This window comes from Rhamphochromis longiceps, linkage group LG7 (assembly GCF_057381845.1).
Source record: "Rhamphochromis longiceps isolate RC_006_pf linkage group LG7, R_longiceps_female_GT1.1, whole genome shotgun sequence".
Taxonomy (NCBI): Eukaryota; Metazoa; Chordata; class Actinopteri; order Cichliformes; family Cichlidae; genus Rhamphochromis; species Rhamphochromis longiceps.
The window spans coordinates 55,745,959-55,763,579 of record NC_140563.1 but is presented as its reverse complement, the minus strand read 5'-3'; the positions used below and the strand labels follow the sequence as shown (position 1 = coordinate 55,763,579).

The following is a 17,621-nucleotide window of genomic DNA, read 5'->3' as shown; positions in this document are numbered from 1 at the left end:
TTTCAGTTTCCACTGAAAAAACAAAAACATGCCAGTGACATTTGAACTGATCAACAACTGCACAAAGAGGACAGGAACAGGGAGAATTGCTAATTGAGACAGTGTAAACACATACTGTAGGACATACTCTCTTTTGACCGACTCAGAAATTGATTGTTGACTGGATTACAACCACTGGCCTTGAGAATTACAGAGGATGAGGAGGCAAGCCATTCACCAATCCCCTTCTCCTCCTTCCCAACTACAATATGACAACAAACCAATCACATTCTACATCATCTGGAGTGGGAACTAGGTCGCTTTTGATCAGAAGAATCACCACACATCTGCAGGCTCGGCCACATGTAAGCACCACAATGGAGCTGTGGTGATGGAGCCCCCCCCTTCCACATTTACTCATGGCAAAACATTAAATATGCTCTCCCTATCATCAGTAGCTTACTTCATCGCAGCCTCATCCTTATTGGCTTCTGTAAGCTGAAATGTCAGCGTATGGAGGCTTTAGGTGCACATAATGATGGGATAGTGGTTTACAGTAATTTTTTTCTATGTAAGAGGACAAGGGGGGTTAGCTAGCAGACTGGCAGCTGTGGGTGTTGAAATCTGCAACAACAAAGTGTGCCACACTCATGACATGGGGAGTGAGAAATACAACTTCCACTGAACCACCACTTTACATACCCCATTATAGCTGGATTCTGGTCTCTAAGTTGAGTCGAAAATGATCCTCTCAGCGGTCTCCTGAGAGCTGTGCGGACAGGCTAGCTGCAGCTTTGTTTTTGTTTTGTTTTTATCCGCTCTCCCTCTCAATTGAAAGCCGCTCTCTGCTTGTTTGTGTGAGCTCACAGCCCGGCGAAGCCCCACTCTCACTGTTCTCAGTCCGACATGGCTCGGCGTGTTGTTGTGCCCTCTGGGTGCATCATATTTTTGGCATAGGTGGTGGTTTCATCCGTGCGAACGTGTCGGTGCACGCATGATGACTGACAACACGCGCGCGCGCTGCTCTGGCTCTAGTAGCCGCCGCCGTTAGCTAAAAAACCCCACAACCAAACTCCACAGTAATGCAGGATTATGGAGCTCAACTCGGACTATTAAAAAAAGAAGGAGAAAAAAACTGACAGCAGACGGATGGTGTGATTTATAACCACATTAGACTCGAAGGGATCGTGTTGCGCTTTTAAATTCAGAGTGAAATTATCGAAGGGGAAAAAATGTTAACGTGTTTTAGCAAATAAAACTGCCTATAGTCTCTAAATGTGACGTTAGCTGGCTATAAATGCTCCGTTGGCTGGTGTATAATCTGAATAGGGATGGCAGACGTTGGGATAAAAAAATTAACATTCACCCCTCAATTCCGACACTCATAAATCCCTCTTTAAGTCGCTGGCTCTTGATTGAAGTCCTCTGTGCCATTAAAATCCTCAAATCGGAGAAATATTAAAGAGTTTTACCGCCGCAAGTGAGACATTTAACGCCGCTCTGTGGTGACAGACATCTTCTTTCCAGACGGGGCTTCATCTCCGCTGCTTTTGGAGAGAACACAAAAAAGCCCTTGGAGTACACTCCGGGTTTTATCATCACGTCCTGCCCTCCTCCAAGAGGAAAAAAAAAAATCAAAACAGCTTCACCGACGTCGATGTTCGCCACAAAATTTTCCTTCATTCACAAACGAGCAGATTTCTCCGTCTTGTTTTGTTTGCGTTGTTTCGCGTAAACTGGATCTGAGATGGTGGGAGAATAGGACTGATGCTCCTTCAGCTGCTGGTTCATCCTCTCTCATCATCAGCCCGTCTGCCCTCTGTTAGCCCCTCATCTCATTCATCAGCTCCGCTCCATCCGCCGCCTCTGCTCAGAGGGAAGCATTAACCAACGACGTCATCACGCTACGTTAACGCCTGCAGTTTTGACGTTATTGGCAGTATGTATGTCCTCACATCCGGTAGAGGGTAAAATAAACTGACGTAAATAAAAGAGGACAATAACAATAACGCAATGGTACTCAGAACATCTGAGTATTATTATATTATATCAGTAACAATAAAGAAAATATATTTTTGTATAATAAACACATTTTTTGTACTTTGATCAGATTTTAGGCACAAAGTCATTATTAGGCATTTAAATCTCACTAAATCCATTTGGGTTTCAACCCTGTCACAGACAAAATTATCATATGATCATTGTGATCATGATTTGAAATCATGCTGAAGTTCAGTTCAGTTTTATTTATATAGCACCAAATCCCAATTACAGTTGTCTCAAGTCCTTTATATTGTAAGGTAAAGACCTTAAAATAATACAGAGGAAATAGCGAAAACCCCAAGAATCATGATAAGTAGTAGTAAATTCTGGTGAGTATGTAATGATGAAATATCCCATGGCTAAAGATCACTTATGAAACACGTAATTTTCACTCAAAAATACTCGGTTTCATTGCCAGAGCATGCCAAGAGAACTTTCATTAACATCGGTAATAGGGGCTTAACTTTGCATTATGGGGGTTGAAAATGGTGATGGGGTTGAAGGCACAATCAGCATTTCAGTATGATATGCATTCATGACATTAATTGTCACGGTCCGCTGTGACGGACCGAGTGGAGAATGCGTGTAATGGACCCAGGTGCGTACACAAGTGAGCAGACGGGAGTGAGTTTTAACAAAAGGCGAGCCTTTAATATGGCTGAAAACAAGGTGTGCAAATACAGCAGGGATGGCGTGGCTAAACAAAAACCTAAACTGAGAACAAACTATGGTGAGGCTATGGCTTGGAAGACAACAGACCAGGCATGGAAACACGGAGGGGGGGGAACACAGACGACGCGACACAGACTGTACGAAACACAGAGACTAAATACACATGAGGGATGATCAGGGGAAGTGGATGCACACGGGGAACACAGGTGACACTGATAATCATAACAAGACACGGCAGGAGTGAACGTAACACTGATGGAGATGGGCAAAGTAAAGCAGGAAGTACACAGAGGTTCAAACAGGAGGAGAGAGAGCACGGGGAGAACGCAGACATAACGGGCTGGGGAAAACATAGAATAAAACACAAAGAGAGACGAGGGCTCATAAATACACAGAGGGGCACACAGGGGGTAAGAGTCACGAAGGGAAAACACATAAGGAACAACGTAACAGATCAACCCAGGAAGCATGGCCTAAATAAAGAACAAAATACAAAAATACATGAAAACTAAGAATACTGGGCCCACATGGCCCAGGACCATGACACCACCCCCCCCCCTAAAGGGCTGGCTCCCGACAGCCGAAACCCGAGAAACAAAACACAAGCAAAACAGAAAACACCCCACCCAGGGCGGGAGGCGGGGGACCAGGACGGAGGGAACAAAACGAACCAAAAACAAGGAGCACGAGAACAAAACTGAGTCCACAAATACACAAAAGAGTCCAGAACAGGAAGGCGAATGTCCAAAGAGGCCCGAAGGCCAACCCGAGAGGCGACAACACAAAAGTCCAGTCCAACCGTTCCGGAGGCCGGCCACGGGAAAGGTGGCCACGGTGACAGAACAGATCCGGAGGCCGGCCGCGCGGAAGGCAGCGGCGGCGGCGAAGGCGGAGCAGTTCAGGGGGCCGGCAGTGCGCAAGGCAGCGGCGGCGGCGAAGGCGGAGCAGTTCAGGGGGCCGGCAGTGCGCAAGGCAGCGGCGACGGCGGAGCAGTTCAGGGGGCCGGCAGTGCGCAAGGCAGCGGCGGCTCTCCAGTGTCAGGCGTACTGGCCGAGGCCCGGTGGGCACAGGACCGGCCGAGGCCCGGTGGGCACAGGACCAGTCGAGGCGGGACCAGTCAAGGCGGGACCAGACGAAGCACAGGCTGAGGCGGGACCAGAAGAAGCACAGGCTGAGGCTGGGCCAGGCGACGACTCTGAGGCTGGGCCAGGCGAAGCACAGGCTGGAGCTGCAGCAGGCGAAGCACAGGCTGGAGCTGCAGCAGGCGAAGCACAGGCTGGAGCTGCAGCAGGCGAAGCAGAGGCGGAGGCTGGACCAGGCGTGGCAGAAGCAGGAGCTGGTGCTGAGGCTGGACCAGGCGTAGGTGGCTGGATGGGCGGCTCGGGCCCCCCAGCAGACAAGGCGTGAGGCTGGATGGGCGGCTCGGGCCCTCCAGCGGAGACAGGCGGCCGGACGGGCCCCTCGGACCCTCCAGTTGACGAGGCATGAAGCTGGTGCGGTTCTCCTGAACCCCCAGCTGACGTGGAAGGAAGCCGAACGGGCTCCTCAGGCCCTCCAGCTGACGTGGAAGGAGGCCGGACGGGCTCCTTGGGCCCTCCAGCTGACGTGGAAGGAGGCCGGATGGGCTCCTCGGGCCCTCCAGCTGACGTGGAAGGAGGCCGGACGGGCTCCTCGGGCCCTCCGGCTGACGTGGAAGGAGGCCGGACGGGCTCCTCGGGCCCTCCGGCTGACATGGCTTGGGGCCGGACGGGCTCCTCGGGCCCTCCAGCTGACATGGCTTGAGGCTGGACGGGCTCCTCGGGCCCTCCAGCCGACATGGCTTGAGGCTGGACGGGCTCCTCGGGCCCTCCAGCCGACATGGCTTGGGGCCGGACGGGCTCCTCGGGCCCTCCAGCTGAAATGGCTTGAGGCTGGACGGGCTCCTCGGGCCCTCCAGCTGACGAGGCATGAGGCTGGACGGGCTCCTCGGGCCCTCCAGCTGGAAGAGACGGCTGAAGCAGAAGGCAGTCTGAGGCGGAGAGAAAGCTCACGCCATTCCTAGCAGGCTGAGAAGCAACCTGTACAGCAGACGTGGCATGAGGCTGAACGGGCTCCTCGGGCCCTCCAGCTGGAAGAGACGGCTGAAGCAGAAGGCAGTCTGAGGCGGAGAGAAAGCTCACGCCATTCCTAGCAGGCTGAGAAGCAACCTGTACAGCAGACGTGTGGTCCCCTTTCGCCGTCTCCTGAACCTGGGCTTCATGTGGCGCGACTGTGAGAGCAACGCTAGAAAAAATCCTGGATCCTACAGAGTCAGGAATATGGTTTGTGATTTCATTGTGCGCTTCATCAAAACTGTTACACACAATCCTTTCATTATCACAACCCGACTCTGACTGGCCCTTAGTCTTAACCAGAGGTAGGTCGGCCACAGCATGGATGTTTATGAAATCATGGTTAATGGTGGAGCGGTCTTTGGTACCAGTTTCTTCGTAACTGGGCCCACAAAAGGGTAGCCCAGTACACTCCACTATGACAGGCTCATGAGATGAGAAAGCACAGTCACTTACCTCCGTTATAGGAGGAGTCTGGAACAGAACTAGGACGGGTGCGGACTGGACAGCTGCTGCCCCCTCCTCTCCAGAGACCTCAGCGCAGTACAGACAGTCCTTAGTCGCTCCCTGAGGAAAGCTAGGCAGTCTCTCCTCAGACTCGGTAACTTGTTCACATAACGTTTCAAACCCGGCATGAGGTGGCGTAGCATTTGTTAAATTGTCAGAGGTAACAGAAGTTACTTCTTGATCACCCGCACAACTAGGGCTGCCCGCTGATGGTTTCGACACATTAATTCGAAAGTCACATGACACAGAATACTTCGAGTCTGAACCTTTACTCCCAGCATCCGACATTATTTCAGAGAAATCCACCGACTGCAGGTTCAGCGCCTCCCGAACTCTTCCACTAGCTGTGCGCCTGCGGCGTGCTGCTGCCCCTCGTGATCGACGTCCAGGACCCCCACAGCGTCCGCGGGACGCTTCGTGGAGGGCGAGACAGGACGTAGCAGTGCGCGACGGCGGCGAGAACGCCGCTTTCCCCGTGAAGCGGCTGTGGACAAAACCTGACTGTCCCTGGCGACCGGCTCCTCGTCCTCCAACCACATCCGTGCTAGAAAGACAGCAGGGGACGAGTAGTCCGATCGGGGCGGCGAGGGCGGGCGGCAGGTGCGAGGCGGGGCAGTTGGCGAGAACTCCTCCTCGGGGATGAGCCAGGGCTTCCAGCGGAGCTCGTCCTCGCGATACGCCCGTAATACCTGCTGCCGCTCCTCCTCACCAAAGTCAATAGCAGCTGGCATCTCCTTGAGCCGCGTAGTGCAGTCAGGCGATGGCGAGGAAGCGGAAGCCGATGGAGCGTGAGCCGAGGGTGTGTCGGCGGTGAGCCACACCGTACCGATTCTGACCGCTTCAGGCTCACGAGGCAGCGGGGAAACAGAGCTACAGCATGGCTCAGGCGACGGCTCACGCTTACCGGGCAGCTGCTGTCGCGGGCGGAGTTGGAGAGTGGAGGCGAGAAAGTCTATGATGAGGGGATGCAGCGCCTCCCATAACCAGGGGAATGCGGACACGCATACTCCGGCTTGGCGGGCTAGCTCAACCCGGTCCTCCTCCCCGGAACACTGCAGCCAACCGCCGCATAGCGACTCCACTGTCCGAATGATCTCCTGGTCTTGTGACGCTGGGTCCGGCATGGTCGCGTCGTACTGTCACGGTCCGCTGTGACGGACCGAGTGGAGAATGCGTGTAATGGACCCAGGTGCGTACACAAGTGAGCAGACGGGAGTGAGTTTTAACAAAAGGCGAGCCTTTAATATGGCTGAAAACAAGGTGTGCAAATACAGCAGGGATGGCGTGGCTAAACAAAAACCTAAACTGAGAACAAACTATGGTGAGGCTATGGCTTGGAAGACAACAGACCAGGCATGGAAACACGGAGGGGGGGAACACAGACGACGCGACACAGACTGTACGAAACACAGAGACTAAATACACATGAGGGATGATCAGGGGAAGTGGATGCACACGGGGAACACAGGTGACACTGATAATCATAACAAGACACGGCAGGAGTGAACGTAACACTGATGGGAGATGGGCAAAGTAAAGCAGGAAGTACACAGAGGTTCAAACAGGAGGGGAGAGAGCACGGGGAGAACGCAGACATAACGGGCTGGGGAAAACATAGAATAAAACACAAAGAGAGACGAGGGCTCATAAATACACAGAGGGGCACACAGGGGGTAAGAGTCACGAAGGGAAAACACATAAGGAACAACGTAACAGATCAACCCAGGAAGCATGGCCTAAATAAAGAACAAAATACAAAAATACATGAAAACTAAGAATACTGGGCCCACATGGCCCAGGACCATGACAATTAATGATATATGTTTTAAAATAACGGGAGTTTTCTTCTCTGGATCTTAGAGATAAAGTTTCTTTTATCATTTTTTCCTACAGGACCTGTAACAAACTAAGTATAACCTATGGTGCAATCGCTTATAGAGACACCTTTCAGCAGCCTAACATAAATGTCAAATTACTGGCCCAGTGTTTTGTGTTTATTGATTAATTTATATTCTTGGACTTTACAGTTTTACTTCTTCCCGGTCTTGTTGTGTGTGATTACTGCCTCAAAATTTATATAATATTAAATTCACAGTTTGGCATGCCCACTGGAAAGTTTTATGATGCACAGGGTATGTCAGACTAGTTTACACTGGGGAACTTTTACCCAGATAGAACATGTTGACTAAACCCTCCCCAACTCCTTCACGCTTTCATTTCCCACATAGCATCTCTGACACTCTGTGTGACAGACACGAGCAGGTGGCTCAATCAAAATGAAAGAAAGGCAGATTTTAAAAACTTATTTGGCCAGTTACCACAAAAAATGCTCACTAGTGGGACAGAAAAGCATGACAAGTCTAACTTTTTAATCACAATTTTGGTTTTTACTATTTTTCATTGACATGTGATTTGTTGCACATGAAAAAAAAAAACAGCTTAAAGATTTTAAACAATCTTACCTCTAACTCACTTACAGAGAGACTAATGATATCAGATACATGATGCCAAGAAAAAATTATTATTAGACCTGGCAAAAATAAATAAGACAGAGACACTGCCTTAATGTTCCTGCATTTTCACAGTTCAGATTATTTGCAACTGCTTAACCCAGATTAACTTGTTATCTGTATGTAGTGATTTCAAGAGTTCAACCATTGTGAACAGGAGACGAATTACTCTCCCTGCATGCTGCAAATGTTTCAGATGAAACAGTGGAAGGCAAGTTTTCTATTTCAAGATTATGCTGAGCATGAAAACCCGACTCGAGCACGCTCGCTCGCTTCGTATGTGATCAGCAGAGCAGCATCGAGTCGTGTTGAGAGGCTGAAGCAGATCCATACTGCTAACAATGGCTACAGCAATGGAGGATTTTGCACAGTCAGATGTTGACCCCGAGATGACTGTGTTGACATCTGAAGATATTACAGAACAAAACCTTGATGTTACTGATGAAGTGGAGACCCTTCAAAACAGGTGCTCTTTATGCTGCAGGTTAAAGTTTCATCTTAATGAGATTTGTTTTGCAATTTTGTTTTTGTTTTTTACCACAGACGAAAGTTTTTGATCATTTAGGAATTAGAGTCTGTGGTGAAACATTTATTTTACAGTAATAAAATATGCTGAATTTATGGAGGAAATGCCACATGTTCGTATGTTTGCACTGGTCAAGCAGAATTGGAAGTTCTGCAGGGTGAAATTTCTTTCTTTCTTCCTACTTAATGACACTTGTGTGACGTAAAAATGCTCATGGAGCACAACAAGCATCTTCAAAGGTTGATAGATGTGATGCTTTATGCAGTTCAGACTTTGGTGAATATAAGTTGAGACTCTTTCTCTCGCTTTAGGCGCAGTGCAAAAAGTATTAAAGCAAAAGAACACCTGCACAACTTAGAAGTTATTAGGACATATTTTGTATAGTTTTCCCTTAACCTCCCAATATTTTTGCACTACTGTGCCTTCAGCTTACGCGAGGCTGTCCACGATGATAATGTCCGGCCTAAGATGCAGTGCCTAATGATGGACTCCTCCTTCTCCATGGTAACTATGCAAGGGGAGGACAGCGGAATCGCATGGGAGACGACCCCCAGTCGCTGCACCACACCATGGATGTCTGAAGCTGGACTCCCCTCTGTGGATCTCAGTGCAATACAGCCTGCAACACCTGGGTCTCATCCAGCAGGCAAAATCATTTTTGTCATGGATGAGGAGCTTATCTCAAGAAGGAAGACAACCAAGGAGAGGGCAAGTGGGCCGAAAAGCAAAGCAGATAGAAAGCGAGAAGTCCTGGCAGAAAGCTCTGAGAACATCTCAGGGCGGCCAGAGTTAGTGGAAGTCTCTCAACCAAATTTGAAAAGTGACGGAGAAGGAGACCAAGACGAAACAACTGATCCTCAGGAAGACAAAGAGCAGCAGCTGTTCAGCTTAGTGTCAGAAGGCTCTGAAATCCTCAACATTGTTGTTCCCCAAAAACTGGCCACCGTGGATGAAGAAGTCAGCAAAGAAATGGTGGACAATCTTTCATACCTGGAGGAAAGTGTTGTTCCTAAAGCTAGTGAGGAGATCCATGAAAATGAGCTGCTGATCTCAGTAGAGACGGGCCCAACAATAGATTACCAAGCCAGCCCCCACCCTCCTGTGGATCTAGATTCCATGGATCCACCGGGAGCTCCCGTGGCCAGAATGCAAAGCAGAGCAGCAGCAGGAAATGTGGACTACTTTGAGGCATTCGCCCTGATTGATGCTCAAGCTCCAGGAGGTCCTGCTGTGGCTGCAGGAGGACAGGTGGAACCAGAGGCAAAGACTGCTACTGAGAGTCAGTACACTGAGAAACATGCACAGACTAAAGAAAGCACCAGCACCAAAGGTGCAGATGTTGACAAGTCAGACACAATCAGTCTGGTGGAACTTGCTAACGAGCTTTTAGATGAAGTCTTTTATGGCGGTACAGACGAATACTTTCTGAAAGGTCCAGGGGCAACAGATGGAGGCGGAGCAGCAGAAAGTGCACTATCTAGGCTTCCCTCAAAACAGAGTGGTTCGAATTTGTTTGGAAGCCAAGAAGATGTCCTCACACCAATCTTTCTACCCGAAGGGCCTCCGAAAATTATTGATCCCATTTTGCTGGAGGAACCCAAAGCCATGGCCTTTCTTTATACAGACCTTTACGAGGAAGCACTCGGCAGCCGGAAAAAAGAAGAAGACACTGAAAGTGTGACCTCGGAGAAGTCCTTCCACAGCAGGCATTCAGACCGAGAGGCCAGGGGATATTTAGAGAAATATGTCCTGATAGATGAGACTCCTGTTGTGGAGGGGGAACCAACAGATAAAGAAAAATGCCCAGAGGAAGGACCTCGGATAATGTCCGAGGATTTGTATGATCTTGATGTTTTTGTGACCAAACCTGAAAAAGGAGAGGTGCCTAACTCAGAGGAGGATATTACAGACTTCTTCAGGTCCAGCGCCAATTCTTCTCCGTGCGACATAGAGCCTTTCCCTCGACTTCTGGAAGAAGACGACACACAAACAGCAAAAAAGAGTAAATCCAAGACAGTAAGGAGTGTGTCTATAACAGTTGAAAAACCAACAGAAATCCCAGTCGATGAACTTAGCATCTCTTGCTTTGAGTTTCCCTCAGAGGAAGCAGACTGGACAAGTATAGATGATCATCCTGCAGCCTTGGAAGAGAGCAATGTCTGTGTTCGGGATTTGTGGAAAAAAGATTCAGAAATAGACAAGCCAGTCGCTCCTCCTAGGAGAAAAGTAGCATCCCCTCCTAAGACGTGTCTAGATCTAACGCCTCTGACTCCAATTGTGCAGGAAAACGAAGAGGCTGGAGGGAAGGAGCAAAGAGAGGAGGAGAAAGAGACGGCATCGCCGGCAGAGACTGCTGATGAAGGCGACGGAGATGGAGAAGAGAATGCGTTGGCTGTGGCCAAAACAGAAGCTGAAAGCGTACAGGACGGGAATGAAGTGACCACCAGAGATGAGAGAGATGGAAAGCCAACTGAAGGAGAAAACCCCAAACCAGAAGAAGGAGAAAGAAGCCAGACCGAAACAGTTACAAAACAAACTGAACTAGAGACAGATGTTAAGTCATCAGAAACAGATCCAACAGAGAATAATGCTGAGAAACAAGAAGATAGTTCGACAGTTTTTCCAACTGAGCAAGCCAAAAACAAAGGACAGTGTGTAATACTTTAGTGCGCTACAGTCTTTTTCAATAAACTTGGTATTAAGTGCTGTAACAGATCAATATCCATATTTGGGCTTAAAATGTCAGTAAATGTAAAGTGCATTAAATTAAGATAAATTCTTAAAGCTCAGATTTGCATATATAATCAAAGTCTTATCTAAAACCTTTGCCTTCAGATTGATCATATATCCTTTGTCTCTGCAGGTGAAGCCAAACTGTCTGCCAATAGCGCATGAGTCATAGCATGATTGATGAGAGTGGTTCACATGTGCAAATAAAAAGGATAAGCGTGCATGTGTCGGTGTCTGTACGGTGTCAGGGTGCATCTTCAGCTATAAATAAGCCCTTCTGGCCATTAACTCGACACCTTATCTAAACTGGGAGCCTGTGTTCCGCACAACCGCTTGTAAACATCCAAGACAGAGTCTGTGATCCGTGCAGATGAGCCTATTTACCTGTGGTTATTCCTGACAAATTATCCACCCTGCAAATCTTTGTTTAATCACGGATGTGCTTGGAACGTGAAACTTCTTGACAATGTGCATCTGTCGCTAAGCCAAATGGGGTGTGATGTTTAGCACCCTGTCAAAATAATCTGTAATTAAAGATCTTCATCAAATGTTATAAAATTTTGCAAATGCTTTTTAAAAAAATTATCATAAAAATGTTCAAAGGCATTTATAAAAGTTACGTATATTTCTCCTGCATCATCGAAGAGATATCTCCAACTTAACCAAACGTAGCTCGTTTTAGTCTGCTTTAGCACAGCTGTCTCAAAATGAACAAAATATTCCCCAATGTATGCACATAGAGAAACTTTTTGGGGTTGTTTGTTTTTTTTAATTTTTGCACTGTGGTGTACAGTATTCTGCATGTTTGCATTGCTTGCAGATACACTGTACAGTAGTTGCTTTACGCCTGAATCCAAGGTGCGTTCTGAAGCCTCAGCTGTGACCCTGTGTCGACTGACCTTCAAAGTCAAACTATAAACAAACTCACAGATATCCATTTTCAAATGGACAAACGATGTGTGAATAAAATGCATACGCAACTAAGTGTACATAACTATTTTGCTTCCGTGGGGCAAAAGCTGTGTTTCCAAGTATATTAAAGCGGCCTTACTTTTACATTAAATAGCCTTTGGCGACACCCAGCGTACTTTTTAAAATAACCCTTTTCCTCCACACCGACAGGTGGCAGCCCTGAGTTAATGAAGTACTAACAACTTACAAGCAACTGTGTCGCAGAAATACAATAAATAGAACGGATGTGTCAGTGCATGTTGGTAACTTGAGTTTTTGAACAGCAAACAGCTAACTGACTGAAAATGAAAAACAAAACAACGACGAGTATAACAAAATGATTGCTGTTATATTTATGCCTATGAACTGATTATGAACATCTGTAATCATCCTGAGAAGGACAGCAAAAATTGTAATGAAACACAATTTCGACAATGAAAGTTTAAATAGCTGCTATTTTTTTTTTTAGCTCTTCAAACAATAATATATTATTTTTCTTTGTTGCATATGATGGCAAACTGAATATATACCGATTTATATACCAGTATATATATATTGTCCTTAGAGATTATAAAAGTATTCTGTTTCTGACATGATTGGCGTTTTTACCAATGATGCATGAAAGCAGTCTGGATTATATGCATACATACACATATTGAGAGTATATTTGAATCTTATGAGAAAGGGGGAAATGATGGGGTTATTATTTAGTCACACACAACTTCCAAACTAAATAGTTAACAGCTTATTGTGAAGCTCACTTTGCACCACTGATCTTGGATATGACAAAAAAAAAAAAAAAAAAATAGATGTGACAAAATAAGGAACTAGTCTTAATTTTAGTATCTGTATCTGTATTGAGACCCCGGATGTCAAAAAGTTCTGTGTTAATTTCTGTTAGCATATACGGGAAATCATCTGGGCTAATATCATATATACCTGTGATAATGGCTAATACTGGTTATTAATATCGATCTAGCTTTAGTCTTTTTACTGGTTAACCTTGCAGTAGCAACAAGTGAAGTCGCCCCATAGATCATTACTCTTACCTTACTAACGAGGTAAGCGTAGCCAGAAAAGGTGTCTGTTATGATTATTAAACAAGTTATTTTAGCCATCCAACTCTAAATGTATATAACATACTAGGCGATAGACGCATACCAAAGGAGATGGGAGGAAAAGAAAAAGAAGAGAAACACTTTGTATAAACGAATTCAGCCTCGGACTCTCCTGTAATAAACATTTCCTACCACCAGCAGTTATGTGCATTGTGTACTCATCTCTTTTCATCCATTGTAGAGGCGAGGTATATACCCGAAATATAAAGCGTACGCACTGTGAACTCTACGAAACACTTTTAATTACGCCGCCGTGTGCCTTCTCTCTCTAGTCGGTCTACTTCTACACCAGAAGACGGCGCAGTGTTTGGGTACTCGCACAGGTTAGCTTGTTGCTAACTCCACAATGGACTGCGCTCCCAGTCTGTGTCCCGCCGTCACTCAAGAGATACAAAACGCCCCAGAAATGTGCGACGGCTCCTCGATGGAGGACGGGTTGGTTGACGCTTTTGGGGATCTGGCTGCCCTTCCGGTGGAGGCTGGCGAGAGAAGACCGACATGTTTCCGTTGCCGGTGAGTTGAATTAAAGAGCAGCTCATGCTAGTAGTTAGCCGAGTTGGTTGATCCAGGCGGCGTATGAATGTTCCCGTCTCCTCGCGTAGCTGGCATGCTTTAATGAGGGAACAGATCCGTGTCGTTACAGAAAAGCTCAAGACCAGCTGAAACACACACAGATGGGGGCTATAGGCTGGGAAGTAACTGGGAAAACACAGCCTCACGTCTTCAACTTTCCTCCCATGTAGTCGCCCTCAGAAGGTGTGTCTATGTCCTTTTCTTCCACCACAACCTCTGGAGGTCTCCACATGTCTGTACGTAGTGCAGCATCCTGCAGAGGTGAGTCAAAAGTCATGTTTTAAGACCCAGAGTCCTTGATCTGTTTAAATGTAGCGTTTGTGAAGCTTCAAAAATACATCTATGTCTTTCAAAAGCCTCCAAAAGTCACTGTTATTGTTTATAAAAATCTGTTAGATTAAACTTTATGTTGTGTGGTAGTGTTAGCTGTATTGTTGTATGCATGTATTGCACATTGATTTGAGCCTCTATGGGTTATTTTTTGCCTAGCAAGTTGATCTTGCATGAGTTTCACTTTGAGACCTGGCTGACAAAAATAGGATATAAGTAATAAACTATTATAAGATAAGATAACCTTTATTAGTCCTACGCGTGGGGAAATTTGTTTTGTTACAGCAGTGGACAGTGCAAAGTTACATAGAAAAATTAGAGAAAAAACACTGGAATAATATATCTATGAGATACAGTACACAATAGAGTAGAATAAAATAAATTAAAAATAAAATGCTATATACAATCGTATAAAATAGAATACAAATGCTATATACAATAATATATTATAGGACATGGGTTTAATTGAATCAGCAGAAAAGCTGATAAAGTAACAAAGAGAGAGGGAATTTTACACTAAGATGACTGTAACTGTTTAAGATTGATTTGGTTTAAAAATGCTGATGAATATTTAAGCAAAATAAACACCCAAAAGTATTAATTGTAGAGACAAACATTATGGACTATAATAATCTTACTATCAAAACAAACAGTGACATTAGTTGCACTTTGCACTAAAACGGAAAATTCCCAGTTAAGTTACCTCGCTAATCTAAAATCCTGCATGATGGTACAGATGTCCACTCTGCTGGAAAAACTGTTTCCTGTAAAATAAATAATAATAATAATAATAATAATAATAATGGCAAACATATACATTGATGCCTGTATCAGCTGATACAACCATAGCTTATTTTATTAATCAAACTATCTGAAAGAACAATTTCTACATCGCACCATTTCCACGCATGTTTTGCTGACTTATTTCCATTAAAGGCAAGTTTTGATATTGACCCATATCCAGAAAGATGCATACATGTACATCTGCACCAGACCAAGACTGATATTGTGTTGAGAGTTAGTGGATGAATAAGAAGAGCATCAGTGTCTCATTTCTCAGTGTATCACCCTGACATCGCCATCGGGTGTGTTTGAATGCTTTGGAATCAGATTACTGTCTTGCTCCTGACAGTGGACTCTATAATGTGCGGCTTTCATGACAGTAATGAACACACATTTTATAAAAGGTTAACATGAGAGACTAAAGGTTTCGATCTCTTGCAGGAGAGCCGAGTACTCCGCACAGTTCCTCTACTTGCTGCTTGCTTGCCACAAGGAAAATGCAATGTCATAGTTGGAAGGAGATTTAATGAGGAAAAGTAAGTATGCGTTAATTGAGCGTAGTTAAATATGTGTTATATAATAAAAATTTTATTTTCTGCCTTCATTTATTTTCTGTGCAGGCACCCGGAGCTGGCTGCGGTGTGCCGGGACAGCAGAACGCTGATTCTGTACCCAGGACCTAAATCGGAGAACCTTGAGGAGTTGGTGCAATACCAAGAAGTGGGCACTGCGAAATATAATGTCATCATCATAGACGGCACATGGAGCCAAGCCAAAAACATGTTCCTCAAAAACAGCCTTTTCCACCTGCCCAAGCAGGTGCGCATATTAAAGGACGTTGTAGAGAATATAAACTCTGTTCTCTCAGTTGCTAAGCCTTTTTTCTTTCTAGGGTCTTAAAGCCTGAATTGGGTGGAAAATTTGGATTTGTGTGTCCAACTGACACAGAACTATAACATGCAGGTGTGCACAAACGTGATTAGTCAATACAACGCCACAAACACACAAATCAGTTGATCCAGGTAGAGTGAGGGAAAACGTAAACAAGTAAATGAAACACAGAAGTCCGAAAGGGGGGAAAAATTAGCTCATATATCTGATATCAGATAAATCTGTGTCATAAATTCTGTGTCAGTCCGCCTCTAAGTTGAATGTGTGTAATGTTGACAACCAACATTAGAAGATGTTCCAGCTCTGATCACGTGTTTATGGACAAACCATAACTTTGAAACTTCACACCTGTCAGAGATGAACGCTGAAAGCCCTAAATGAAAAACTGCCAGTGTGGTGCATTCCTTAAGAATTACAGCTTTCATAAAATTCATTGCTTTTCATACATCAACATTGTGATTACTGATCACTTCTGCTTTGGTTTACCAGGTGCAGCTCAATAGGACTTTATCAAGTCAATACGTGATCCGCACACAACCTTCCAACATCTGTCTGTCTACTCTGGAATGTGCCGCTGTCGCTCTGTCGATCCTGGAGCGGAATGATGAGATCCAAGAGGTAAAATACCAAACCGGTTATATAGTAGTATAATAAATATCTAAAATCTGTAGTATACAGAATCATAATTATTTTTACATCTAATATTTGCATTACTTTTAACTCTGTGTTTAGTCTCTACCAACTGCTGAGATAAATATCTAGATTTTAATGCTAAATGCTTGACTGTGTTCAGCAGATCATTGCTAAATGGACATTTCCGCTCTTTAGAATAAAATGAGTTTTTTGCTGCTGCCTTCTTAAAACAAGGGTGATGAGTGGGTAGGCTAAATGAAAAGGGTAAAAGGATGGTAAAATGAAGCTTGGAGATAAGAGTGCGTGAGAAGCTGGGCAGTAATTCTTTGTAGGTTCATTATCATGAATCATGTCAAAACACAGAGCATGGTGTTCTTTATCGCGTTCTCCTTCCATTCCCATCTGTGCGTGTGCAGGTTCTGCTCAAGCCCCTGAAAGCACTCTGCTCCTTCCAGCTTCAGCACGGCGCTCAGATCCATCATAGCAAGGAACATCTGCTGAAGAACGGCATGTACGACAAGCCCATGCCAAAGAACAAGCGCAAGATAAAGAGGATGGAGAAACTCCTCAGTGACCACAGCATCTGCCCCAGATGAGGGCATGTCAGAGCAGAGAGGACAGGCCCTGTCAGCTCTGCTTCTCCTGCTGTTTGCACTGTGTCGGACTGTGCGATCAGAGTACAAGGATGGAAACGATGAGACATAAGGGGACTTTTTTCCTTTTTGGTTTTTTGTAAAAACACTTGTATATGCTGATAAATATAATTTATGTATTTGTCATTAATTGTAAGTAAATTAATGACAAATAAATGTTGTACTTGAAGCATCAGAGTTAAGAATAAATTAGGTTTCTTACTTTGTTTACATCACAATAGCTTGAATTTTTTAGAAACGTGTGGTGGTTCTGTTGTGATTGGATTCACGTGGCTATACAGCAGGTCACATGTGGAAGGACTGATTCCACTGATATTTTTAATAAGCAAAATTTCAATTTCCACAAAAAATAATAAAATAAACAGAAAGCAACACAAAACCTACCAAAGACAAATAACACACTGGTAAGAAGAGTGACAACTGAAACTTGCACTATACTGTATAAATGTATAGCTTTATAAATGGTGTTTGGAGGCTTGCCAATAATGTTTGTTGGATGTTACAAAAAGCTGTTTAAGTATTGCAGTTTTTCAATGCCACAAACTATCAATAAAATGGAAAACAAATCTCATTTTAGGAATATGTGTAGAATTTTTCTTTTGTTTACACCAAATTCTGGTCCTACTATCTGA

The 17,621-nt window shown here is 45.1% G+C and overlaps 3 protein-coding genes across 3 annotated transcripts in view; 2 read left to right on the top strand and 1 right to left on the bottom strand.

Annotated features, from left to right (window-relative positions):
- homer1 (homer scaffold protein 1) overlaps positions 1-1,817 on the bottom strand; it is a 30,853-nt gene extending 29,036 nt beyond the window's left edge. Inside the window, exon 1 of the mRNA XM_085414422.1 lies at positions 682-1,817. Within this exon, the coding sequence (XP_085270548.1) occupies positions 682-686 (5 nt within the window). The 5' untranslated portion in view covers positions 687-1,817. The remainder of the gene's footprint in view (positions 1-681) is intronic.
- Positions 1,818-4,618: 2,801 nt separating this feature from the next.
- On the top strand, positions 4,619-12,337 carry LOC146666402 (uncharacterized). Its single transcript, XM_085414414.1, has 2 exons — positions 4,619-8,267; positions 8,756-12,337. The coding sequence occupies exons 1-2, from the start codon at positions 8,143-8,145 to the stop codon at positions 10,992-10,994; spliced, it is 2,364 nt and encodes a 787-aa protein (XP_085270540.1). The 5' UTR covers positions 4,619-8,142; the 3' UTR covers positions 10,995-12,337.
- A 1,002-nt stretch (positions 12,338-13,339) lies between these two features.
- On the top strand, positions 13,340-17,584 carry dtwd2 (DTW motif tRNA-uridine aminocarboxypropyltransferase 2). Its single transcript, XM_085414425.1, has 6 exons — positions 13,340-13,639; positions 13,870-13,960; positions 15,254-15,348; positions 15,433-15,631; positions 16,193-16,321; positions 16,753-17,584. The coding sequence occupies exons 1-6, from the start codon at positions 13,473-13,475 to the stop codon at positions 16,930-16,932; spliced, it is 861 nt and encodes a 286-aa protein (XP_085270551.1). The 5' UTR covers positions 13,340-13,472; the 3' UTR covers positions 16,933-17,584.
- The last annotated feature ends 37 nt before the right edge of the window (positions 17,585-17,621 follow it).

Excerpts from the sequence above, each read along its gene's own strand:
- dtwd2 (XM_085414425.1), top strand. The coding sequence starts at position 13,473 with ATGGACTGCGCTCCCAGTCTGTGTCCCGCCGTCACTCAAGAGATACAA. Across the intron at positions 15,632-16,192 it reads TTTTCCACCTGCCCAAGCAG|GTGCAGCTCAATAGGACTTT; the intron begins GTGCGCATATTA and ends TTGGTTTACCAG. Across the intron at positions 16,322-16,752 it reads GGAATGATGAGATCCAAGAG|GTTCTGCTCAAGCCCCTGAA; the intron begins GTAAAATACCAA and ends GTGCGTGTGCAG.
- LOC146666402 (XM_085414414.1), top strand. The coding sequence starts at position 8,143 with ATGGCTACAGCAATGGAGGATTTTGCACAGTCAGATGTTGACCCCGAG. Across the intron at positions 8,268-8,755 it reads GTGGAGACCCTTCAAAACAG|CTTACGCGAGGCTGTCCACG; the intron begins GTGCTCTTTATG and ends CTGTGCCTTCAG.